The following is a 25,659-nucleotide window of genomic DNA, read 5'->3' as shown; positions in this document are numbered from 1 at the left end:
TTAGTTTTGTCCAACGGTTAATTTTGAATTAAAATGATTTAATATTTAGCTAATACTTACAAAACTATTAATTATTCATGATTTTATTTAACAATATTTAATTATACAATTAAAATTATTTTATCAAGGTTTTATTAAAAAGTATCAAATGTATAAAAAAAACAAGTGTTTTTAGTAATTTATCTTCTTTTTTTCTTGTTTCTCTTTTCATGGCGCATTAACTTATATCATCTCTTATTTCATAATATTAAATATTATCAAAAAAATCTTGACAGGATAATTTTAATCAAATTATAAAATAAAATTATAATTAATTACTAGTTTTGTTCTGGGATTAATTTTAAGTTAAAGTAATTCAAGATCTGACTAATTCTTGATAAAATTATTAATTATTCATGATATTATTTGATAATCTTTAATTATACAATTAAAATTATCTTACAAAGATTTCTTTAAAAATACCTAGTATATAAAAAAAAGCCCCGTTTCATTTCTAGTAATCCATCTTTTCTTTCATATTTATTTTTTTTCCTCGTTTCTCTTTCCACCTTAGCTTATATCATCTCTTACTTCATAACAATTACATCTTAAATTTCCAGCCATCGATTTTTTATATAATTATATATTGATTTCTGCAAATACTAATTAATTTAACTTTTAATTTTCAGTAAATAATCGCAATTTTCAATAACAATCTTACAAAACCAATACCGAATCACGGTATTTTTCTAACCAGAGACAATTTCTCAATATTTTTATCACTCAATATTGACAACCAGCCTCCATTTCTGCAGATAAAATTGAAAAGGGCAGATAAAATTTTGGAGACGTTCGCAGGCAGGTCAATACCACACGCACACACCGAGCGGATAGCCTGACAGTTCTCTTTTCTCGCGGCAATGTTTTGCGTGCCATGAATCACGAGCTTCATCTACCCACGAGAAGCAAGGTTTCCGTCGTCACCAGCATTTTTATAGTTTTTCTGAAAAAATAAATTTATAAACTATAATTTTTTTATAATCAAGATTTTCTACGCAGAATCTATATAAAATTTTAATAATAAAATATTTTTAAATTCAAAAAGAAGCTACACTCTAATCTTTTTTTTTCTTTTCATGTGCATATCTAAAACATTAAATTTTACTGGGATACGTCAAATCAATAGAGGATGTGTTTTTATAATTATATTTAAAAATAGTTTCGATTAATTATCAGACTGACTTGGAAAAAAAAATTGTACTCGAGACTGTTCATCAATTTGTTCTTTATGAATAATTGCAAGTGGTACCAAAATAAGTGTATTAAAATATTTTTTTATTTTGAAATATATTAATTTTTTTTAATTTTTAACAACAACTCATTAAAACCAGAGAAATATTAAGAAATATTCAATTTGATATTTTTTAAAATAAATATATTTTTTAAATAACAACTTCAAACACTTAAATGATTTTGGATTAATTCAGCCAGGAAATAATAAAACAAAGAAAATATTATTAAACGAGTAAAATCTATTATATATCTTCATGGATTTATATTTAGGGGCCATCTTTTCCTTGAAAAAAATTATTGTTTTATAAATATACTAGTTCAATATAGATAATGTGTTTTTAAAATCATTCGAAAGAATTACTTAATATTGATTAACAAATAAATTGGTCTAGAAATATTTTAAAGCTTTCATTCATTCAAATTTTTTGTTTTTATTGTCATGTCGTACAAATCATCCATACCCACTTTTATATTATTGAGAAAAATATAAGATATAATTATTTTTCATTGAACCTTGAATGGAAACAATCAATTAAGATGTTGAGGAACTTTCCATGTTTTCCTTTCAACAACGTCCAAAAACTTAATATTTTTTTAAAAATTTTAAGCATAAATGCTGGAATTTTTTTTAATTAAGTTATTTAAAAGTATAGTTAAAATTATTTTTTAAAGTTTTTTTTATTGAAATACAATAAAATATTTTTTTTTATTTTTTGAAAATTAGTGTATCGCAATAATTTAAAACATACAAAAAAAATTATTTTTAATGAAATAATTTAAATTTTTAAAAATATAATTTAGATCAATTTTTAAATAAATATTCGACTGAACGACGGCGAGTCAAGGATCTTCGTGAAATGATAAAAATTTATTTTTTAATATTTTTATTTAAAAATGTATTTAAATAGTATTATTTTTATTTATTTAATATTATTACAATAAAATAATATAAAATATAAAGTTACGGCATCGCGAAACCCACACGTTACAGCGACCGAGTCCTTGCAGAGCAAGAATTTGATAGACTCGTAATTTAAACAAAGAGCAGGGGCTATAAATACTCAAGACAAAATCAAATACCTGGGGCTTTCTTTCCTAACTATTTTATAAACAAAATTTCTCTTCTCGTGAGGTGTGATCACCACTACCATCGCTCTCTCAAATTCTTTTGTACTTCTTCAGCCACCAAAATTTATTCCTTGATCAATCGTCTAATAAAAAATTAACAATACCCACCTTTTGTTCTCATTTAAAAAGTTTTGATCTTTCTCTGTGTTCTCCTTGCTTGAAACAAGAAGCAGTGTCTTTTTTTGGTTTCTGGAGGACCCTTTTGTGTTTATTGGATTATTTTGAGTATGAATAATAGGAGGAGACACAGGGGTGAGATTTATCAACATCAACAAGTTCAAAGAACGACAAGATCACGTTCTAGAAAACCTCCTCAGCATGGTATGTGGAGTTCTCTTCCTTTGATTTTTTTTAAGGCCTTGTACCAGGAGTCACTTTGTGATTTCCTTTGAACGTTACCTTATTTCTTTCAAGAGGGTAGTTTCTTGTTGGATTTTGTCGTGGCAGCCTCTGTTTTGGTGTTATGGCTCTTCCTGAAGGGTTATTTTTGTTGTTTTTTCGGCAAAAAAAAGGTATCTTTCTGTTGGGGTCGTGACATGTTGGAGTTGGTTCTTTTTTCCCCTTCGTGGTTTTGCATCATTGTTTCATTCACTTTAATTTGTTTAGAACTGTTTATTGTTTTCTAGATGTCGGCGCTTCTTGTTAGGGCAAGGTGCTTGGTGATGTGTGCAGTTTCTGTTTGTAGTGTTTAAGTGTTTCACTTTATAAAATATGCAATTATTTTTTTGTTAAATTTCTGTTGGTCTGGTCTGTTTTTAGCAGTGGATGTCGATTTAGATACACAGCAGTTGTCTTTATGAACTATTTCTGAGAATTCGTTCAAGTTCTGAAGTTTCCTACCAGACATGTACAGACAAGAAACTGATCAATTTGAAAGTGTTAAAATATATTTGGGGATTCTTTCTGAAAAATGTATGCAGATTACATACAAAAAGCACAAAATAGAAATTATGGCAGAAAAAGAATGAACGTCTGAAGTGTTTCTATTTAGATTTATACAAGATTTGGGTCGTATTTGTCTATTATTTTTTTTTGTTGTCTAGATATCCTTGCTGTCCTTTTCTAGTGCTTTTTTCTGTAAATATCCTTGGCATTACCTGTTCTCTGTAATGATTCTTACATTGTACATGCTTTCTATTCACTCTGTTGTTGTTCCTCTTTTCGAAACTTGTTTTCCTCATTGTCCTTGAAACATTGAATAGTTTATCTTATATTTTTGCCTTTTGTTTTCAGTTAGTTGGCAGCCAACTGTACCTTCATGGGAAAAGAGATTCTGCTATTCAGCTGGTTCAATTCCATGGAGAAAGCTCCTGGAAACCAAAAAACTTATGTATTTATATGAGAATATAGTCAAGTGGAATGACTCTGCTGGTGAAGAGGCATTCCACAATGCTAAAAACCGATTTTGGGCTGAGATTAATGGCCTACCTTGCAATATATCGTTACCTGATCCTGATATTTATATTGATGAAATTGATTGGAACTCCAGTGTTGACCCTGAATTGCTTTTAGACTTGGAGCGGGAACCGAAAGATCATGATGAGATTACCAAAGGAGAGGAGGTTGTCATTATTGGCAGTTCTCTCCTCCTGAATCAGTCATTTTCGTGTGCTGGATGGGGAGGAGCTGAAGAGGAATTTCAAAAGGTTCCTGATTCGGCACTGGATCCTGGACATTGGGATTTCAACCATAAGGTCACTAGTGATGAAAATCCCCAGGGAAGGAATGTTACTCATCCTAATGAAGCCATGAACGATGATGGATGGGATTGTTGGAATGATTCGTTCGGTTGGGGCAACAATGAGTGGGATGTTAGCAATGACGGGAAGAATGTTAATGATGGAACTGGTGGTGACTGGGGAACATTGGATGGGTACAACCAAAGTAGGGAAGGTACTGGTTGGCAAATGTCAAGTTATAAAACTTCCAAGTTTCATGGTGATGAATATCAAATGGATCGGGGATTGTGGAGGCATGGAAGAGGGAGGAGGAGGGTAAATTTTGTTTATTGACAGCTGCTTCTGGAAGAGACCGTGTTCAAGGCAGTGGAACTCCAAGAATCCTTGCGGATTACCGGCCTGAAAGCAGGGGATTTGATTGAAGTATATAGTGCAACAACTTAGGTGGTTTGTGCCCCTATTGTTTTATTTGTTGTGTGTCGAAGCATATACCAGTAGTAGTAAATAACTAAATAGAATAGGATGATACCAACCTGACAAATGCACTGTCATGTTGGATTTTAAGCTGCAGTTTTGTAGTTTGCTTCAAGAAGCATGAGGCATAATATGCTGTGAGACTCTTTCTTGTTATGATATCAAGTAGAGGTATTTTTATGCATGTAATGAGGATTCTAATCCCAATTCAAGGGGCAGAATCATGATGATGATTCTATTGAGACGGAGGTAGTCCTGCTATCCTGATGATGATTCTTGTATTTGAAAGTAGTGTTTCTTCTTTGCCGCGCCTGACATGGCTTCTAGGAATTATTATAAAGATTTAACATGGGCGCCAATTATTGTGAAAGCAAGGCCGTATACCTTAACACAACTGCTATTTGTTTCTGCTGCCTCAAGCAACGCAGTACTGCTTTTCTTGCCTAGGAAACACCAGCAGGTTGCGTAAGGTTTTAGCCAGTGGATTCAATCCTGACACTGCACTCTTTTCAGAAGAGTATACTGAACTAAACACCTCTCATTGACACCATAATCTCCAGCATAATAATAAAAAAACTAATATATCTCTCTTCTTTTTCTGGGTTTTAACGGGCTCTGTATCCTCGAGCCAATTCTTCTGAATTAAAATCATTTTTTTCCTCACGTTATTTATAATAGTTTTAAAGATATATTAAACAAGTATTCTCAATCATCTTACAAATATATTAATTATTTTTGGTGTACTTTAATTATTTTAATATATTAATGTTAAAAATAAATTTTAAAAAATAAAAAACATTTTAAAAAATAATTTTTACAAAAAAACAAACACAATTACCGTCAAGTCTGACGTTAAAGAAATTTAGGTGCTGTGGCCCATATTTATGCTGACTATTAAAGCCCAAAAGGGAAATTTTGGAAGCCCGCCATAACAGTGTTTTAGTTAAAACTTAAAAGGGTTCGACAAAGCTCTCCAGGTCTGCTTCTTGTCCTAGAAAGACGATTTTCCAGCAATACACACACAGGTACACCGATTTATAATTTGTGAATTCCTTTTACAATTCTCTTTTTTCTCTTTTAACATTGAAGAACTTAAGTTTTGAGCACCAGAATCAGAAACAGAGTCTTAAAGTTAATGCTTTCTTTAATGTTTGCTTTTCATTGCGGGGTTCTCTGCTTAGTTATTTAGCTACTCGTTTCTTTTTGCAATGAATACTTGGGTTTCTGTTTGGTCCTGAGTAAAAAAGAACTACATATTTTAAGAGTTGGCTGCTGGGTTATATGGGTTAACATTTACGAACGCACGCCCCCTGTTTGCTAAAATGCCCCAACGAGAAAGAAAAGAAATAGTACGTTTATTGTTCAGCTGTTTTTACCCCCACTTTTATTTAATGCAATTTCTAACAAGGTTAGACCATTGACATCCATATTAACAGCTTGATTTACTTCCTTTTCTTTTAAATTTATGATAAAATTATCTAGGTGGTATATGTTTGTTCTGGGATATCTGTGCATTGGTTTGTTTACTTGAACCCTCATTTCAGTTATTAGATCGAAACTTTTTAATGGGTTTTAAGTACTCTCTTATAAGATTTATTAATTGTTAAGGTTTTGCTTGTTTAGGTTGTCATGGCAGCTGAAGAGGAAAATCCCGCTTTGTCAAATTTACCAGAAGAATCTTCTGCTGTAGTCCCTGATGATGAACTAATGATTGATAAATCTAGTCATATTCAACCAACTCCACCAATCATTCCGCCTGTAATCCCATCTTCAATACCAGTTTTGCCTTCTATTGCTCCAATACCTATAGTTCCTCCCCGCCCATTAGCACCACTCCCCATCCGACCGCCTGCAACTAGGCCACCTGGAGTGCAAAACGGCGAGATGAGAACTAGTGACTCAGATTCTGACCAAGAGGAATTAAGTCCCACTGGGACTACCCCCGGGTCAACTGGGGGTTATGAAATTTCGGAAGCCAGCAGACTAGTGAGAGAACGGCAGCAAAAGGCAATGCAGGAGTTTATGATGAAGAAGCGTGCTGCTGCTTTGGCAGTGCCTACTAATGATATGGCAGTTAGGACTCGTCTTCGCCGGCTTGGTGAGCCTATAACTCTTTTCGGAGAACGAGAGATGGAGAGACGGGACAGGTTGAGGATGCTTATGGCTAAGTTGGATTCTGAAGGACAACTGGAGAAGTTGATGAAAGTTCATGAGGAAGAGGAGGCTGCATCAAGTGCAGCAGCAGAAGATGCCGAGGAAGAATTTGTTCAGTATCCATTCTACACTGAAGGGTCGAAAGACCTCTTGGATGCTAGAATTGATATTGCTAAATACTCCATTTCGAAGGCAGCTTTGCGTCTTCAACGTGCAAGGAGAAAAAGAGATGACCCAGATGAAGATGAAGATGCAGAGATTGATTGGACTCTGAATCAGGCGGAGAGTTTGGGTCTTAATTGCAGCGAGCTTGGAGATGACCGGCCACTCTCTGGCTGTTCCTTCTCTTGTGACGGAGAAATGCTCGCTACCTGGTCTCTCTCTCTCTCTCTCTATGATTTAATCCATTTCTGTTAGCTGCCACTCTCTTTCTTGCTTGCTTGTAAACAGTTATTTCCCCCCTTCTTTCACAACATGACAGATCACATCTGACAGCACGGTCAATCTTTCTTTCATAGACAGTACCAATCACATAATAAAGTCATTTGCGAGTATTGTGTTAAGTAAACTATCCCTTTCTTGTTCTTAATTACCATGATCATTCCATAATCTGATTCCTTGCTTTATTCTGCTTATGCAGTTCCTTAAGTGGAGTTGCTAAAATATGGAGCGTGCCTCAAGTTACAAAGGTTTCTAACTTAAAGGGACACATGGAACGTGCAACTGATGTCGCCTTCTCTCCTGTGCACAATCATTTGGCAACTGCCTCCGCTGATCGAACTGCAAGGTTGTGGAACACTGATGGTTCTCTCCTGATGAAGTTTGAAGGTCATCTAGACCGTCTTGCTCGCGTTGCTTTCCATCCATCAGGGAAGTACTTGGGCACCACGAGCTTTGATAAGACGTGGAGACTGTGGGATATAGATTCTGGTGTGGAGCTGCTCCTTCAAGAAGGTCACAGTCGGAGCATTTATGGAATAGCTTTCCATCATGATGGATCATTAGCAGCATCCTGTGGATTGGATGCACTAGCACGTGTTTGGGACCTACGTACTGGGAGAAGTATAATGGCATTGGAAGGCCATGTCAAGCCGGTGAGAGACTCTTTCTGAATCTTTCTCCTTTTTCTCATGGGAATCTTGTTTTTGTTTATTTGTAAAGTATAGTTGTTAAATAGACCATATTTATCTTTCATACCATTTTCAGCTTCTTGGGATCAGCTTTTCTCCTAATGGCTATCATTTAGCGACTGGCGGAGAGGATAATACTTGCCGGATATGGGATTTAAGGAAGAAAAAATCATTGTATGTCATACCAGCACACTCAAATCTTGTATCACAAGTAAAGTTTGAGCCCCAAGAAGGCTATTATCTGGTTACATCATCATATGACATGACTGCTAAGGTTTGGTTTATTTCTAATCATTTTGATTGTTTTGTACAGCTGAAGGCATTGAATTTCTGTTTATTTTATTCTGAAGGCATTGAATTTCTGTTTAACAGGTTTGGTCTGGCCGAGATTTTAAGCATGTCAAGACATTATCAGCTCACGAAGCCAAAGTTACATCTCTGGATATTAGTGCAGGTAATTTTCCCCACTTAAATAAGTCATATATGCCCAAATTTGTGATCATTTAACCACTTCTCATGAACTATTTATCTTTTGTTTGCTTCACCTTTATTTTAATAACCACAATTGATGTGCTAATTGTCAATATATTACCACCATTGCACCATGAACCGTTACCATTGGTCCATCCTCAAATCATCTGCCACTTTTTTTTTTACTGTGCCAAATTTTGTTTCCCCCCTTTCTCTCGACAGTTTCTCTTTTCCTAAATAATCTTTGGGTTCTGTCAATTCCATTTACAACTTCTGTGGAACTAAAAACTGGAATTCTAGTTGCTTTTATTTGGTTCACAAAGAAATGAAATGAGGCAGCTGGTATTATACATATTGACTGAGAATGCTTATGGTGTTTTGTTTGGAACACCTTGAAAGTTGTTAATGGTTGTGTTTTATTTATTCAGTTGTGGGATCTGATCCCGATATATTTTCTGTACAATGGCCTTCTATTTTTTGTAATTCACAGTTAAAGCCAAAAAATTCAAAATAAACTAATCCAGTTCATATACTAAGTTAATTGATTCAGTGTTATCTTCATAAAAACTTTGCTTATATGAATTGTTGTGTCATGGCTTCATGGATTAACTATGTTCCTTTTCATTAATGATCTGCCATTTACTCAAATAAAATAAGGTGTCATTTGTCTGTGCACGCCAAAGGTTAAGGGCTTGTTTTTTCTGGTCATTTTTTGATTTGTCTTTGAAATGAGTTTTAATTTAATTGCTCCTCTGGAGAACTCATTTTGTTCTGCTAATTTATGAATCACCCTTTGCTTCATTTTGATTGGATGAGCATTGTTGCTTGGTGGCAGATGGACGTCTAATTGCAACTGTCTCACATGATCGAACCATCAAGCTGTGGTCCAGCAGAAGCAATGAAAAGGATGCTATGGAGGTTGAATGAGTTGGCTTTGGACTCTGTAGCAAACAAGATAAACTGTTGGCCTAATCTTATATTATGAATTGAGCATTTCTAACTTTGCTTTGAGCAGAATACCCAACCTCATGAAACTTTTTTTTTCCTTTCTTTGGGAGAGAAATGCTTATTGTAGTGGAATTTCTCCTGTCAGAGTTCTACTGAAGTCTCCGTTTATAGTATGATGCTATTCTTAATATGTTGATGATTTTGTGAGGAATCCATACCATGTTGCAGTTCTCTTAAGCTTGTCCTCGCCGTAAATGTGACTGAAATGGGGTTTCTGCTCCCCCTTTTTCACAACTTTTGAACCCAGTAAATGTGATTTACATGTCCATTTTGGGTTAAGGTTAGGAAGTTTATTTACTGTCGGTTCTTGTATTTTGGTCGCTTCTTTTGTAGAATTTTCGTACTAGTCAAAATTTTGCAGCAAACATTTTATTATTAAACCTTCATTGAAATGAAATATCACTAATACTCGTAGACTCTGTTCTCGTTCTCTTTGCTCGTTTATGTTCATAATTTCTCACCCCTGAAAAATAAGAAAGAAAATGAGATCCTATGTCGTGGGGCAAGAATGATATTGATGAGTTTCTGTTATTGCTTATGGATGGTGGCTATTCCTCTCATCTCACTGGAGAGGAAGAGGACTAGCACGCCAGTTTCGCCGGAGCTTTGACACATGAAAGCCATTTTTTCTCAAAGCTTGGGTATACCGAGGAAAGAAACAGAGAAAACACATGGTTTTGGTGTAACTAGAGGTATATCAATCTTCCGAAACAATTCAGTGATGACACAAGAGCTAATGGGCGCCAACACTATCGATCTTTATCAAGTCTCTTCGCTGTAAAGATCCCAAAATTGCATTAAAAGTCAAATCTCAGTGAAACATCACGCTTCTTTCTATACAAATCCTGGCATCATCTTGAAGTGCTTGTCCTCCATTGGAACACGTTACCCAGATGACCGGTATTTCCCTTTAGAGCGTGATGCCAAATCATCCAACAAAACCATTCAGTAAGAAAGACCTTTGGTATGTTAATGAATACAACCAGAAGATCGCATCTTCGATCATGTTCCTCATTTATACCAACCGGTGAGTAAATACCTCAGCCCAAAACAAATGCAGCATCCGAGTGCCTGTTACCACAGGCAGGGTATTAGAACGCAGGTAACAGGCAGGATATTAGAACGCAGGTGCTGGCAATCATTACATGAGTTGAATAAGACTATGTTGCAAGAAACATCCATGCTGAAAACTTGATCAGATCAAGACAGGAAGTCAATGCAGTTACTATATCATTACAGTTGAAGTGAGGCCAAAGTGTACCTAGTTTAACCCCTTGAACTTCAACTCTATTTGAGATTGCTTCATGAACTGAAAATTCCCTGATTTTTGTCAAACTAATTTAATATTGGAGTGTCATCCTTGACATTAGGGAAACTAGGTTTTGGTTAGCAAGACACAATACTACATTTTAAAGATAAATATATTTTTACGAAAATAAGACTAAGAAACTTTTTAGGGAAATCCTAATTTCTCTCCAGCATTTTCAATATCCAGCAGAAAATGTATGAAGATACTCAGACCTCTGTTTCTTTCCCGAACCTATAATTTCTACAAAAAACCACCTTAAGTACATCAGTAGAAACAACAAAAATTTCACATGTTACAACAGTTATAGAAACAAGTCATACAAGTCAAACAAGATCAACAATATCAAAAAGCTGCAATGATTTCTTTATCCCATCAAATAATGATACCCACCTGATCTTCAATAACAGAATCAGCCTATTCATGCTGCAATTTACAGAAAAGCAAGAGGAAGGTATTTGGGGTACAGATGGTTGGTGCTGAGATTGAGGTTGTGGTAATGACAAGGGCTTGTGATAAAGAAAAGTAAATAACATGGTGAAGATGCTTGATGTGGAGAATTATGAAGTAAACTTATTTGTTTGATTTGGAGGTTATTCACAATACATAGAGGAAGATGAAGAGTGAGTTAGAGTAGGAGGCTTCTCTTAATTCTTTTCTACAAAATTATACAAAAAAAATCAATGTACACATATATGTAAAAAATTATTTTATAGCAGAACTGGATGGGCCACATTAAAAAAATGCAATGTTTAGACAGCAAAAATAAGGGATTGTTTAGTTCAGAGGTAAAATCTCTAATAGGGTTGAAGTTAAAGGGGTTTCGATTATAATTTCGCCTTGAATTATTCATGCAACTGGGTTTCTATTTGGCTTGCTTTGGAACCTACCTGTTTACAATCAAGTGAAGCAAACTTATTTCAAAATGGAAGACCCTAACTCAAGAATCAATTGTGAAGCTTGGTTCACATTTTCCTAGTTTTATCTGAATGAGATGGTTATCTGTATCATACAAACATATTGGTTTATGTGGGTATTTCAGTCAGGTGCCATTATCAAGAAGCTTGGAACTCCTGCTTGGGGACAGTGTTGCTCCCTAGTCCCAAAATTGTGAGAAGCATGGGATAGTGAAGTCCAAACCCTCGACAAGGCAAAAAGCCCCTTCTCCAAAGTGCACAAGTAGAAGGAGAAAGATAAAATTTAACAAACAAATAAATCACCTGAACAAGAAGAAGATGCACGCAAAGTGAATTTTCTGTCTTCCTGCCTAACATTCTCAAGTAAAAATTAACAAGTGTCCCATCGTTTGTTCCTGTAAGAAGTCCTGTTTGAGGATCAAACCTGAAAAAAAAAAAAGTCATGTAATTTAAGACATCCATAGAAGATTCACAAAAGAAGGGCCATGAAATTCCCTTTGGTACAAACTTGCAACGAGGGTAGAGAATCTACCTAGGTAGACGATGTCTTGGACAATGCTTGAAGCCAAAAAGCTGAAAAGGAACCGCAAATTAGATGCCTTAGTGGATAATTGGAGTTTAAAAGCTTGGGGGAGAAGAGTTATGAGATCAAACCTGAGGAACTGACAGGAGGAAGTTTAATACTTGTGCTAAAAAGAAAATCAGGAGCGTTTCACTGTTCAAAAAAATGAGGGAAAAAAAAAATCAATTATGAGGTTATGGATAGGCATATTGATAAATACAAAGTAACTGTAGAAAAAACCCAGTATATCTGATCTCTGGTATCTTTAAATGTGACAATGTATGTCCTAAAAGCACAATTGATTAGCTATCATTTGGTTGAGATTGCGTAATGAGAAAGAGAAAAATAGTGCATGGTTACAATAGGTAAAGAAAAGCAACAAGTATTTTCTAATGTACATACTGGCAAGTAAATCTAGTTTGAACTTATATTTCAAAAATATTTAGTAAGGAATACCCTAATCTCACAACATCCAGAGCTTGCACAGGTCGTCAATCATTCACATATCAAAACTCTAAATGCCGTGTTCTAGGTTTTAACCCATGCATGGAGATGACTTGAATGAATTAGAAAACTACCCATACATATATTGTGAAATAAAATAAAAGAACATTGAACAGGCACAGGACACACCTAAAATGGCCTAAAATCCCAACAACAGCCATCGTCATCCCTGCAAAGTATGTATAAGTATCTCCAACAAATACTGAAGAAGGATACCTGAAAAAATAAAAGAGTAAATGTTACTTTTCTGCGCAGAAAGAACAGTAAGAAAATCACTTGATAAATAGAATCAAATGTTAATACCAATTGTAAGAAAGCAAAGCCAAAGAGGTTGCCAGTAAGGGTTGGACAAGATACACAGAGAATGCATGAGCCTGTTGATACTCAGGATCCGCAGACGCTCCAATTTGCATGACATTATGTATCAAAATCTATAAAATTGTTAAGCTGTGTCAGATCCATAAAAGAGTCAGAATCCAGTTGTTCTACAACTCTCTATGCTTACCGCAGATGCGATCACAACTGTTTGACCAGCTTCAAGGCCATTTATACCAGCATGAATGTTAATGCAATTTGTGCAGAAAATTGCCAAAAACCACATGTAAATCTTATATATAAATCCTGTCAAAAACAAAATGAAAAAACCATTAAGCACATGCTGGTATAACTCCAGCCACTTGTAAGGCTTTATCGACTTTCTTTCAAACAATGGTTTCTATTTCTTTTCATATAACTGAAAAATGAAATTCAAGTTCTACGATGAAAAGTCTCAAGTTTACTATGAAATTAGGAGTATGTTTTTAAAATTAGATTGATGTTCATGATGAGGATGAATCCTAGCAATGTAGCATGTGTGTGAGTGTGTGTGTGTGTGTGTGTGAGAGAGAGAGAGAGAGAGAGAGCAACAATCATGACATTCAATGATCTCACACTATTGGAATTAAAAAACATACCCAGGTCCAAAACCTTGAGCCCAATATATGGAACAAGAGGCTTTGGTATAATGATAGTAGTATGTCCGGCGTATGCCATCAGCAATGGAAGGGCAGCAATTGACGGAAGCAATAATTTGCTGCTCTTAGTAAACACAATAACAGCCATGAGGATCTAATCAAGCTTCATTTTAACAAACGCTACCAAGAAATACTCACACTCTCCATGGAACATCAAGGACATCATCTATGAATCCGAGTAGAGTCATGAAGCAAATTGATGCTAGTGCTGCATTGTACTCAACAAGCCACTGCATGTTCACAAATTAAAACACCAAATGGAAGAAATACTGGGGAAGTAAACAAAGACATACAGGTAGAAACATGAAAACACAGAAACTGCAGTAAAGATACAAGCATGGTGTAAAAAAATTGCAACAGAAGATTGTCAAAGATTCTTACATTGGAATCTGGCGCGAAGTTTAAAAACTGAAATACTATAGTCAAAACCATGAAGACTACAGCGACAACAATACCCAATGATTCAGGCCTGCCAAAAACATAAAAGTGGAAAAATCTGATTAAGCGGATTAGCAAGGACAGAAACACAATCATTTTCTAAGCATCATATCTTTTAGAACTAACATACCAATAATCCATTCTCTTAACTTCTACTCCAGTTTGACAATCACAATACCAAAATTAAATTTCAACTCATGAGAACTTCATCAGCCAGTGAAATAAATAAATAAAGAAACAATGATGATGAATAAAAAACAGGCAAAAAATAATTTAGCAACCAAAATTGAAATCTGAGACAAACCCCTCTTCTCAATATATATATATATAAAGATCACAAATTTACAAAATCCAAACCCTCTATCAACAAATCTAAATCAAACTCACATCATAAAGAAAAACACAAACCCAAGAATAAGGGCTCACACTTTAACAGTCCCTTGAGGAGTACCCTTCTTGTTAATATCATAGCCAAACAAGTTCCTTCTCAAAACATATTTAGAAGCCACAGGAATCATCTTAAAGGTGAGAAAAAACCCAGCAAGACTAAGACCAGCATTGATAAGAATAGGTTTGATGAGGTCATGTTGGATCTGGTAGTGAAATAAGAGTAAGTAAAAGTAGGGGGCTATAAGTAAAAGAGAGAGCTTAAAAATGAATCCTTTTTTTGGTGGTGCAATTGGTTGGTCATTGCTTGTTCCTCGAGGAGGAGGAGGAGGAGGAGGAAGTGGTTTGGTTTCTTTGTCACTTGTAACAATTGCTTCTTTTGTTGTTATTTTTGTTGGTTCCGAAGCTCTCTTTCTTGCCATTGGTCTGCTCTCTCTCACTCTCTCTCTGCTTTTGCTGTCAATTTTGTAGATGTTGAAGATATGAGAGTTGCAGCACTGTTGTTTTCACTTTGGTGTCATTGAACTAATAAGATGTTGCCACGTTTCAAGTACGGGACCCACCACTGTGAAGTTAAGGTCATTTCAGGTGGCTTACGGTTTTTCTTCACCCGTGTCATTGGAGCTAATCAGATGTTGCCATGTCGGAGAAAAAGAGCAACAGGGCCCGCCAAAGGGCTGCCACGTAAGAAAACCTTTACTTTACAAAATTTTTATTTGCAAATATATTAAAATAATATATATTTTTACTTTTAAAAAATTATTTTTCAAACATAAAAATAAATACAGATTAACTCCAATTAACTATTTTTTTTTATGAAGCTATCTAACTCCATAGCTATACTCGATGACCCACAACTAATTTAATTAAAATTATATTTTTTTTATGAAGTTATCTAACTCCATAGCTAGATGACCCACAACTAATTTAATTAAAATTTGTTTTTTATTTCTTGAGTCATCTAATAGGCTAATTAACCTGATTAAAATTATATAAATATTTATCTAATTAATTTTAAAAATTTGTTTTAATTTTTAACATCTATATTATTAAAATTATCAAAAAATAATAATAATAAAATATAAATCTAATATATTTCCCAATAAAAAACATTTTTAAATACACAACACCCTCAAGAATAAAAGTTGAAAAAAAAAAAAAAAGTTGCCACAGTTCACAAACACTATTTAAAAAGTTCACCATTTTCTTAATTAATAATTAGGTTATTTTCTGGCTATTTTTTACACGTCAAACCCTTTTTTTTCCTCTCTTTTTTTCTTTTTTATCCAGTAGATTATCCACGTCGTGTATCTCAAAGAAATTTGCTGCTCGAGCATTAACTGGGTGCCATGAATTGGCTGCCAGCTAGGATGGATAAGGACTCTGATGATAATTATGTTCAAACTTTCAGATCCCATCTGCTTTGGATCTGCCATAAATTTCCTATTTCAGTGCTGACAGAATTATATGTTCTTGGCATTAACCAGAAGGCCAAAGCCATCAATTCAACAAATTGCCAAGACAAACTAATCCTCCATGTGTATTCCCATGCAAACTATGGTTCTTGCAAAACTAAAGCTCGAGTACAGGGCGAAGAGGACAGTGATCACCCCCATTAACATCAGGGACAATGTAGGAGTCATGGACGTTGTCTGCTATGGATTCCGACACAAGAAAGTAGTCAAGCCGCCATCCTGTTTCAAACTTCAGTACAACTGTGTGTCAGATCAAAATGAATAGGAAACAAATACAACGGTAAACAGCCCTGGTTTATGTATGCCAGAAAGATCTGAAGATATGAATTGACCTTCTCCGGGCTATCTTACAATGGCTTGGTAATTTTACGGATACTTCAAATATTAGTATGCTTCCTATTATCTTCTAGAGTTGAACCACTTTTCAAAATTCTAAGACTTTAAATAATAATAAGTGCTCTTCTGTGAAAGGATTTTTAGATAGAAATTTTTTGAACCCAAGTGGTGAGATACCTTTGTTAGTTTTCCGACCACCGTGTCGATAACCCCAGTAGGTATACCCAACAACATTGGGATGCTGTTTTCTGAAGGCATCCACAAATCCATTTGACAAAAAGTTTGATCCAAATGATTTTCTTTCTTCTTCTGTACACGCAGCACTTCTTTCAAACAAAAAGCTTGATACTAAACCTAAAATTGGGGATCCAACATATTTACTGACCTCTTGGGAACATTCACAAAGACTAGTGCAAATCCATGAAATTTAAATGACTGGCTGCACGATTGCAAATTTCTATCTCCTGATGAGATACAATTCAGATCACCAGTCAAAATGACAGGCTATGACTTTTCAAGCTCCTGGATCAAGCATGCAAAGCAGCACAAGCCTTAAATCAACCATGGAGATAGCATAGCAACTATTCCCTCTGCGGTAGAAAACAAACAGATCTGGTGTAAGCATTCACTTAAAAAACCATGCTTACTTTCATTAGTTGCTAAGAGATGGATCCCATTGTGCAATCCTGTACAATTAGAATTAAATTAGAGCTGTCAGTCCATGAATAAATCCACCTCAGAACAAAGAGCTCATGATGATAAAGTGAGTGGAATAAAATATAATATAGTGATGACATGGATCCACGGCCAATTACCAGTCTCTTCAAGCCATCTAGAGTTAGGAACGTATGCATTTACTAAATAAAATGAAACAAACTCTGCTGTCAGTGTCACAACACGTCCCCTGCTGTCATGGTCTGGGATGCCTAGGCCATAATGGACTGAAAGGAGCTTTGTCTGTCACACAAACATTGATCTCTACTGGATAAGTAATGACAGGAAAATCTATTATAAAAGCAAAAGGCAAGTTGGCAATTCAAAAATCGGGATCAAAATACTTGTAGAGTCCACAAGCTCTGCAGGTCAAAAAACAGATCACAACAAACTCTTTTACCATAAAGGCAGAACTATTTGGTATTCTGAAGTGGCTAACCTAAAATTCTATTCTCTAGATCAGTAGATTGTAATTATGTCATGCTAGCCTGTTGAGTATTTGGAAACGATTTTGGATTATAGTAAGCTTCTATGTTCATCTGTGGTGTTATTCCATAATGTGATGTAATTTTATGATATGAATCAGAGAGAGAGTCATCTTCTAGACAGAACCAGAAAAGGATAAGCATACTCGAGAGACAATTGCAGTGCCAGAATAATCAAGTTTGGCGTTGCCACATGTCGAGAAGCTATTCTCATAACCATCAATCAGGGATTGTTTGATGGAATCAACACCCTTCTCCTGCTTTCAAAATCAGAGGAACCAATCAAGAAATTGTCAATTTCACCAAATCAACCCAAGGTTCGGTATGAATGCTAGAACCTTGCTCCATAAATGAAAAAAATGTAGTGAAGAAGCTCTAAATTAAACCTCATGCGACCAAATATGTAACTGATACTTGCGCGTAGTTCGGTTTCTTGCAAGCACAACACATCGATGTCTTCCTTTTAGGCAAGCTCAAGAGCAGAGAATCCCTCTAACTTCAATAATGCCCTTAACCCATTGACATTCCAAGACATTAGCTTCAATCAGCGAGAGGTGGAGGCCTCGTAGTTCTGGGGTTATATGGAGTCCACCCTTTCTGTGGCTTCTTGTGTGCAAGAACTGTCCAGGGTTCAGCTTGAGGTAAAGTAACTAGCATCAGTTTTAATTGAAAGCTTCTCCTTTGAAGTGACCATTCCAGCATCAACTTTAACAATTTCATCCTCAACGGTGTGACTGTTTCATCCTTTTCTTACTCTGTTTAAACCCAAAAACCTCTGAAACAGTGTTAATGCTTACAACATAACTTTCATCAGATTTACATTTACTGTTCTTTTGCAGGGAAATATTTCCAAGTGAATTAAAGGAAACACATCCTTCTTCCTGAGAGCTTTCACCTGCACTTGTGGGAAACAGCTAACTATCAGAATTTTGAAAATGAGGAAGATCCCCTTTTCAATGGTTAGAGAAAGTCCTCTTTCACACTAACAAATAACATCTGTCAAATTGAGCTCCCAAAATTACTGCCAGAATACATAAATACTTATTTTAATAGTACTGATCACCATCTATCTGCTTGGCCATGATCTGCATGAAAGCAGATACAAGGTCCCCTTTACGACGCATGGCAGGGACTCCAAATTTCCTAAAAATTTGAAGTCATCATTAAACACAAGGGAGCAACAGATACAAATCACATGCTTCATTTAGCGATTATGCTTTCCATAGATTATATGCCTGGAACAAGGTTTGAGCTTCGGCAATTGTAGTTTCCGGAGTACTAGACTCGTAGCGGGGAATGACAGTACCCTTGAGAATTGTGTTGGGGTTTGAAAAAAAAACTCAGATGGTATAAAATACAAGTTGTTTGCAAATGTAAATACTTCAAAGTTAATCAAATGCAAATACGTCGCCTCTTCAGGGGAAAAAAAATACGAGCCAACATTTTAATGGTTTCTTTAGTTCAAGTTGTGGTGGTGTTTTTTTTTTGGTTCAATTTGTTGGTCCAATAATTTACAAGTGGTTGTTAAAGACGAAATTCTTCCTATCATTGACACATAGGTCTCCAAAATCTAATACGAGTTGATAAAATTCCACACATTTTCACAAGAATAAATGAATAGAGCTGCTTAAGCAGAGAGAGTAAGATTGAGGAAATGAACGGCAAGAAGCCAATTCCAATGAATAACCACCTTCCGTATCATGAATGGGGAATGCATGCTGTAGTATTCGTCCCCTGCAACGTGTGTAAGCCAACAACTGGTCTGGCAGGGCTTCAGATCACAACTGCAGACAATCAGCCACGGCAACCAGAAATACTACCAGAAGACAAATCATGAATATGTAAGTGATCAGAATCTCGCTCGACACCTCAACTCTATAGAACCTAATATCTAAACCAAAATGTACACCAACGCTTGGGTAATGATCGGGAAGGGCCCCATGAAACTGCACAACGAAGTGCCCCATCTCAACAGTCATAGCTGCTTTTCTTGCTCCCTCGAGTTCCAGTTCATCAACATTTTCAAGAACTTTGACGTCCCTCTCCAATCAAACAACACGAGATAAGACAAGGGGGTCAAGGGCTACTGCGGATGTAATGTAATCACATCTCTATGTGAATATCTTCCAGGTCAGGAGGAGGCTGGTGGAATTGCTGAAAATATAGAAGCCTCGTCAGAAATTTGCAAGCCCCTCCTTGCAGTTGCCTAAGATTCTCCACCATGACCAATCTTTCTTGAAGAAACAACTCCAGCTGTCATGGAAGAGTTGCTATTCTTAACTGATGATATGAACTTCTGTGACGCTGCTATCACAGAGCTGAAAACACCAGATTCCCTAAGTCCATGGACAATGACCTGTGAACAGAAAATTAAGAAAGGCGTCAGGATTGTCAAATGGTACACAGATCCACACCAACTAAACTCCTATGCAGCTCAAAGATGAACTAGAAACAAGAGACTTTGGATGGAAAATTCAGGCAGTGAAACTCACCATGGGAGTGTAGATGCGAGTCAAGATGCCCTTTCTCAAGAGTTTCAGTTTCAGTGCTTCATCAGTCCACATGATCGTTTCCTGGTACCTAATGTAATGAGGTATTGAGTATGATGGTTTAAAATGTTGGTTTATAGCATTTTAGGGCAAAAGACATCACCCATCAAAATAAAGCCAAGGAAACTCACATAGCATTAGATTTGAAAGCATAGGATAATTGCAGCACATTTTTAGGTATTTTATTTCACATATGTAACTTCAAGAAGGGTCAATGGATTCATATCAAAATTCTAAAACAAAATATAGGAAAATGGGAGTATAGTTAGTACCAGTGAAGCATTTCCTCCTCTGTTACCGTTGAAGCAATTATGAAAGCCTGTTCAGTATAAAACAATGATAGAGTTGTAAGCCAAATAATTCAGAAATTATGAAGTCTTCTCATGCAATGGTTTTACTGAGTTTTAACACATCCATATAAGCCCAAGAGATAAAATGCATTTACAGCGAGGGAAATGAAAACAACATATATACTCAGAAACTATGATTATGCCTATTGCACATGATAAAGACATTTTACCAACAGAATCAGTTCCCACAAAAGAAGAGGAAAGACAATTTCAATCTAGAAACAAAACAACCAACAAAAAAAAAAAATCATGCATGAGGACTTACAGCCATGAACATGAAGCATCTTTTAACATCCTCCTTCGTAGGCTTGCATCGACACTGATCACTTCGTGAAGTCAAATCAGAAAATTTAGGGTATGTGTAATGCAGAACAGCAGCCTCCTCCAATTTAACCTCACTAGCAAAGTTTACAGAGAAGCTCTTAAGAGCGTGCAACAAATAAAGAAACGAATGAGACAGCTCTCTATGCATCTCGATGATGTTAAGTCAGGAAAGATAACGGAAATACATCAAAAATTCACATAATGGATGCGCCAATGAGGAGGTGACATGAGGAAAAAAAAGAAAAAAGGAGATGCATAAGCGCAATAAAATGTATATGCATGTGCATGTGAAGTTATCAGATAGAGTGACCATACTTGGGTGTTTTCATATAGTTATGCCATCTGTGTGTGCCATTAGGACGAAGATGGTCTCGAATACGAGCAGCAGATTTCCCATTCCCATATGTTGGATTACCATGGATTGCTTCCTCATAATTGCCAAAGTATGTAACTTTGGGAAGATGATTGTGATTCTTTTTGAACATTGAGACCTATGTCCACAAACAAATAAATATGAACTATTATTGGTGAGAATAATTGTGTCCGGGACATGAAAATCCAAAAACACACCACACATGAGCCTTCCCCTGCCCCACCACACACACACAACACATATTAGGCAAGTGTTAATTTCAATTAGCTTAAGTTCTGAGAAAAATAAACAGTACCTCACTAAAAGGTTCCTTGATATCATCTCGCTCAACACTGCTCTCCTGAAATGATTATGTGGTCATCAAATATCAAGAAGAACAGCAGAACAAAAGAAACTAATAGTTACACGTTGTGATGAGCAGAAAGTTTTCGACACCAAAGGCTACAAATCAACCTTGCAAGAGGTAATATATCATATGAATCTTATAAAAGCAGTTCAACTCACATAATTCGGAAAGATAACCATGTCAACATTTCCAGGCACATCTGACAGCAACTGTCTCAAGAAATATTCACTAGCTCCTGCAGGATGAATTAGCTCATCAGTTTCGAGATGGATAATCCAGCCCATGCTAGCCTCCTGAAATTGCATTGTGTAAAATATGTAAAGCTTTCATCAAACACTGCAATAAGCTGATGATTTACGAAGCATATGAGAATGTAATATCCATACCCTTGCCATGACAATAGCCATTTCTTTCCATATTGAGAGATTGCTTCACAAATAACTCATAATTACATGGCTTGTAGAAGAAGCTTGACAACCAGGTCTCATTCCAGATCCGACTAATGACCCAAAACATAATAAAAGAAACAAAACTAAATGAGATTCAGTCAGATTTAAAACTACAGATATGAAAGTACAAGAATAGCCAGTATCAAAAGGATTGGGGAAAAAAAGGCTAGTCATCCCTATCTTAGAATTGAATGGTGAGAAGAGGAGCATGAACAAAATAGTATCTAGTCAAATACTGTGCATCATTCCTAAGCATGTATTTTAAGCTCATTGCCACTGCAATAGGCAAAATTTTCCCCACATCATGATTGATATCTTCAGAAGTTCCCCTGGCCAATAATTTTTTTATCAACTCCTTATATGTTGAATCATTGACAAACATATCAAAGGTTGAATTATGATATGAAAGAATACACCAAGCCTAAAAATCACAAGGCTAAAATACACTAGGACCTAAGTAGTATTTCTAAACATGCCCAATAGAAAAGATGCTGCCATCCTTTTCTGTATACCACATCTATGAATAGAAGAAACTGGTGATCATAATACTACAGCTTGGTTAATTAAATAGTGATATTCAAGAGAAAAAGCAACAACCCTTTAGCTTGTTGTTCCTCTAATTCTTTCAATCTGTTTATGACTTTCACCCCCTGCAAAAGACATACACAGCCCATAAAAAAACATTCAGAAGATGACAAACAGAAAAATTAAACCACAGAGGAGCAGACACACACCCCTAGAAGCATAAGACAAGTTACAATTCCAACACAGATGCCGTATCAGGAAATTGAAAATTAAATCACTGGAACTGTTTCCAAAACTTTAGATACGTCATGGGAAGCAGCTTTCCCCTCCACAAAAAGAAAAAAGGTTGAGACTCCCATGACCTTGTGATAAAATATCCATGGTAAAGTTTGTTCTAAGCCAGCAGACGTGCTTGTCGTTATGCATACCTGATGCAAAGCAAAATTACAAAACCCATGTGTCTTAATATCCTCCACATCACTCATGAAACTAAACATTTCAAAAGAACAAATCATCTTAATATCAATAACATTAGATATAATAGCTGCATTTATAAACAACCAATTCAGTTGTTGACCTAACGAACACTTAAGATGGATGGGGAAAGCAGTTAAAATCCGAAGTGTGAACAAATTACCATAAACCGGGGGTAGGCTAAATGAAACAAAATCTAGGACTAATATACATTCAACTTGAATTATCAACAAAGGCAATGCTTAAATGATCAGGTCAGCATTTCAGCAACTGTTAACACAATCACCTAACACAACTGTTCTTATTGATCATATTTTTGCTGTGATAAAAGTACTTAAAGCCAAGCCAAACCACCCCCCCACCCCACCCCACAACCACAATTTTCAGCGATCAAATAAACACAAAAATGTATAGCAGCAATCAATTTTATTTTATTTTTCATTAGAGAAATGATCAAATGAAATAAAGCTAAAAACACTAACTTTAGTCAACCCCCCAAAAAAATAAAAAATAAAATAAAAGCCATAGCTTTCATTTCAAATGTCCAATCAATCTTTTTAATCGAATCCTAACCCTACACTATTAGTTCAGCATTTTGCCGGATACCCTGATTCTAAACCAAACCCGAAAACCCATAAAAAATCAATCACTCCCGAAACAACCCGAAAAATACTATATAAAAAAAACTCACCTTGGGTTTCAGATCCGACCCGAACCCGAATTTCCAATCACGAAAATAAGGGAAAGAAAGGGAATGACTCTGACCCAGAAGATCCGAATTCCTAGCCACATCCTTAGTCAAGCCATTGATAGTCTAGATTCCGGGAAATTCATGGTGATCATGTGACCACCGGGTAGTGGGGTCGGTCAACCCGCCCCGGCATTGAAGAACAAATGCAAACCCGGCTAGAGTTAATGGAAGAAGAGTTATGAGTTGGCTAGAAGCGAAGAAACAAGTTGCGTGAATGTTTGTGATATTGACGTGGGGGGTCTTAAACCCGCCATTTGAAATAAATAAATAGGGAGGGAGGGAGGGCTGGGGGTTGTTTGGGAATATGGTATTGATTTTTAGAGTTTTTTTTTAATGTATTAAAATATTTTTATTTTTTAAAATATAATTTTAATATTAGTATATTAAAGTTAAATATTAAAAAAAATTAAATATTAAAAAAAACATAATTTTAAATTAGTTTTCAAATAAGATATTAGCGGTTCATGAATATAGATAATAACAAGAGATCTACGTTAATATATGTTATTATATGTGATATATGGTAGTTATTAAATCTGATTTGATTTAATAAATTATTTAAAATTAAAAGAGAATTAATATAAGATAGAACCGATCAAGAAAATCAAATTTTTATTTGATTCAAAAAAATCAAAATGAATTTAATTTTATTAAGCCAAATTAACTTATTTAATTATGTTTAGATTAAATAGGTTTTATAACTTTCATTTTATCTTTATCATTTTAGTTTTTTTATTCATAATATTTTTTTTTATTTTTTTTTAAGTTTGGATAATTCTTATTATGAATAATAAACATGGGAGAGTCATTAAAAAAAGAATTTCAAATTTATGATAATAATAAAAAATTATGATATTATTTTTAATAATTGATAAGATATTTTAGATCATGAATATATTTTAAATCCTATTGATTTTTTACACTTCATACTTCGAGAAATTAGTTCATTCTATGAGTGCATTTCTTTTCATGAGGAGAGGATTATAAAATGTTAAACCTAATAGTTTATATATATATATATATATATGGATTGCAGGGTAGAGAGATAAAAAATAAAATAAAATAAAATAAAAATTATATAACCTTGTTTGAATCTTTAAACATAGTTAAGTAGAGCATATGATACTGTAATATTTATTATTTTTTAAAATATTTTTTATTTAAATATATTAAGATAATATTTCACTTATAAAAAATTTCATGGTTATATATATATATAATCATTATTACTGTAATTTATTACAAATTAAATATTATTTTAATATATTTTTAAATAAAAAAATATTTTAAAAAATAATAAATATTACAGTATCACAGGCTCAACTTAACCATATTTAAAGATTCTGAATGAGGTTATATAAATTTTGTGATAATTATATATTTTTTTGTACTTTTTTTTTCTATATTTTTGAAATGGTATGTACATATATTATTGGGTATTTGCAATTATCTAATTTATTTTATGAATTAATTTTGTTTTTCCCTTTATTTTATAAAAATTAACTGGATTTAGACATAAAAAAATCCAAAAATAACCCACTAAAAAGCTTACAGGTTTTGTTGGTTTTTTTCTTTAAAAAACCATAGCAAACCGAAATGAAAGTGTTCGGTTTTAAATCAGTTTTTGATTAGATCCGATTCTAATTATACATATAAAAAATCTCAGTTTAGTTGTTTTTTTTAATCAAAAACAGAACCGAAAACTTGAACCAACCCATTGCCATTCCACAACGTGTGCAGGTTTTAGACCATTCCATTCAGCCTCATGAAAGACCGTAGGATGAGAATGTTGCAATTCAATCTGAGCAAGAGTCACCAAGCTAGTGCGATGAATGTTTTGTCCAAGAGTTATCTATGCTTCCACTGAATAATTCCGGAGAGTAGGGTTGCCTTTTAATCAAATTTCTTCCCACTCGACTCTACTTGAGTTGTTAGGGCCTTGAAAACACCGACTCAGAACTATTACCACGAAGTAGTGGAACACATCCATGGTGGATTATTAGCAAAGAAACCCCTTATAGAGGGGTGTGACGAAGGCATCATCTTTATCTGAAAAAAAATGAGC

The 25,659-nt window shown here is 34.9% G+C and overlaps 5 protein-coding genes across 6 annotated transcripts; 2 read left to right on the top strand and 3 right to left on the bottom strand.

Annotated features, from left to right (window-relative positions):
• Positions 1 to 2,358: 2,358 nt before the first annotated feature.
• On the top strand, positions 2,359 to 4,821 carry LOC105127652 (uncharacterized). The gene is made up of 2 exons (XM_011029026.1): positions 2,359 to 2,721; positions 3,634 to 4,821. Exons 1-2 carry the CDS (start codon positions 2,628 to 2,630, stop codon positions 4,410 to 4,412), a joined length of 873 nt encoding a protein of 290 aa, XP_011027328.1. The 5' UTR covers positions 2,359 to 2,627; the 3' UTR covers positions 4,413 to 4,821.
• A 652-nt stretch (positions 4,822 to 5,473) lies between these two features.
• Positions 5,474 to 9,691, top strand: LIS (WD-40 repeat family protein / small nuclear ribonucleoprotein Prp4p-like protein). Of its 2 annotated transcripts, none has more exons than XM_011029025.1 (6): positions 5,474 to 5,578; positions 6,177 to 7,081; positions 7,348 to 7,801; positions 7,914 to 8,111; positions 8,210 to 8,291; positions 9,144 to 9,691. In XM_011029025.1, exons 2-6 carry the CDS (start codon positions 6,183 to 6,185, stop codon positions 9,233 to 9,235), a joined length of 1,725 nt encoding a protein of 574 aa, XP_011027327.1. In that variant the 5' UTR covers positions 5,474 to 5,578; positions 6,177 to 6,182; the 3' UTR covers positions 9,236 to 9,691. The 2 variants fall into 2 exon arrangements, with proteins under 2 accessions (XP_011027327.1, XP_011027326.1); XM_011029024.1 differs by lacking the exon at positions 5,474 to 5,578 and adding an exon at positions 5,601 to 5,902.
• A 362-nt stretch (positions 9,692 to 10,053) lies between these two features.
• Positions 10,054 to 14,910, bottom strand: LOC105127650 (UDP-N-acetylglucosamine--dolichyl-phosphate N-acetylglucosaminephosphotransferase-like). The gene is made up of 11 exons (XM_011029023.1): positions 14,483 to 14,910; positions 14,000 to 14,087; positions 13,757 to 13,848; positions 13,559 to 13,677; positions 13,111 to 13,226; positions 12,909 to 13,036; positions 12,735 to 12,821; positions 12,194 to 12,254; positions 12,072 to 12,112; positions 11,843 to 11,963; positions 10,054 to 10,387 (listed from the first exon to the last, which is right to left on the bottom strand). Exons 1-11 carry the CDS (start codon positions 14,863 to 14,865, stop codon positions 10,328 to 10,330), a joined length of 1,296 nt encoding a protein of 431 aa, XP_011027325.1. The 5' UTR covers positions 14,866 to 14,910; the 3' UTR covers positions 10,054 to 10,327.
• An 802-nt stretch (positions 14,911 to 15,712) lies between these two features.
• On the bottom strand, positions 15,713 to 16,844 carry LOC105127649 (apurinic endonuclease-redox protein). The gene is made up of 3 exons (XM_011029022.1): positions 16,640 to 16,844; positions 16,432 to 16,563; positions 15,713 to 16,137 (listed from the first exon to the last, which is right to left on the bottom strand). The coding sequence occupies exons 1-3, from the start codon at positions 16,650 to 16,652 to the stop codon at positions 16,016 to 16,018; spliced, it is 267 nt and encodes an 88-aa protein (XP_011027324.1). The 5' UTR covers positions 16,653 to 16,844; the 3' UTR covers positions 15,713 to 16,015.
• A 2,064-nt stretch (positions 16,845 to 18,908) lies between these two features.
• LOC105127648 (glycosyltransferase-like At3g57200) lies at positions 18,909 to 23,863 on the bottom strand. The gene is given in 13 exon segments (XM_011029021.1): positions 18,909 to 19,809; positions 19,946 to 20,033; positions 20,275 to 20,321; positions 20,618 to 20,750; positions 20,992 to 21,167; positions 21,345 to 21,389; positions 21,554 to 21,688; positions 21,782 to 21,808; positions 21,810 to 21,894; positions 22,442 to 22,494; positions 22,648 to 22,797; positions 23,535 to 23,779; positions 23,782 to 23,863. Coding segments are annotated over 13 exon segments (1,476 nt in total). The 5' UTR covers positions 23,849 to 23,863; the 3' UTR covers positions 18,909 to 19,584.
• Between the last annotated feature and the right edge of the window lie 1,796 nt (positions 23,864 to 25,659).

Source organism: Populus euphratica, unplaced genomic scaffold, assembly GCF_000495115.2.
Source record: "Populus euphratica unplaced genomic scaffold, PopEup_1.0 scaffold13.1, whole genome shotgun sequence".
Taxonomy (NCBI): Eukaryota; Viridiplantae; Streptophyta; class Magnoliopsida; order Malpighiales; family Salicaceae; genus Populus; species Populus euphratica.
This window is presented reverse-complemented; position numbering and strand designations above follow the sequence as displayed.

Excerpts from the sequence above, each read along its gene's own strand:
- LIS (XM_011029024.1), top strand. The coding sequence starts at position 5,876 with ATGCCCCAACGAGAAAGAAAAGAAATA. Across the intron at positions 5,903-6,176 it reads AACGAGAAAGAAAAGAAATA|GTTGTCATGGCAGCTGAAGA; the intron begins GTACGTTTATTG and ends TTGCTTGTTTAG. Across the intron at positions 8,112-8,209 it reads CATATGACATGACTGCTAAG|GTTTGGTCTGGCCGAGATTT; the intron begins GTTTGGTTTATT and ends TCTGTTTAACAG.
- LOC105127650 (XM_011029023.1), bottom strand. The coding sequence starts at position 14,865 with ATGGCAAGAAAGAGAGCTTCGGAACCAACAAAAATAACAACAAAAGAA. Across the intron at positions 13,678-13,756 it reads CTTGATGTTCCATGGAGAGT|CAAATTATTGCTTCCGTCAA; the intron begins GTGAGTATTTCT and ends TACTAAGAGCAG. Across the intron at positions 12,822-12,908 it reads GCTTTGCTTTCTTACAATTG|GTATCCTTCTTCAGTATTTG; the intron begins GTATTAACATTT and ends TTATTTTTTCAG.
- LOC105127649 (XM_011029022.1), bottom strand. Across the intron at positions 16,138-16,431 it reads TGGTCGGAAAACTAACAAAG|GATGGCGGCTTGACTACTTT; the intron begins GTATCTCACCAC and ends AGTTTGAAACAG.
- LOC105127652 (XM_011029026.1), top strand. The coding sequence starts at position 2,628 with ATGAATAATAGGAGGAGACACAGGGGTGAGATTTATCAACATCAACAA. Across the intron at positions 2,722-3,633 it reads TAGAAAACCTCCTCAGCATG|TTAGTTGGCAGCCAACTGTA; the intron begins GTATGTGGAGTT and ends TTTTGTTTTCAG.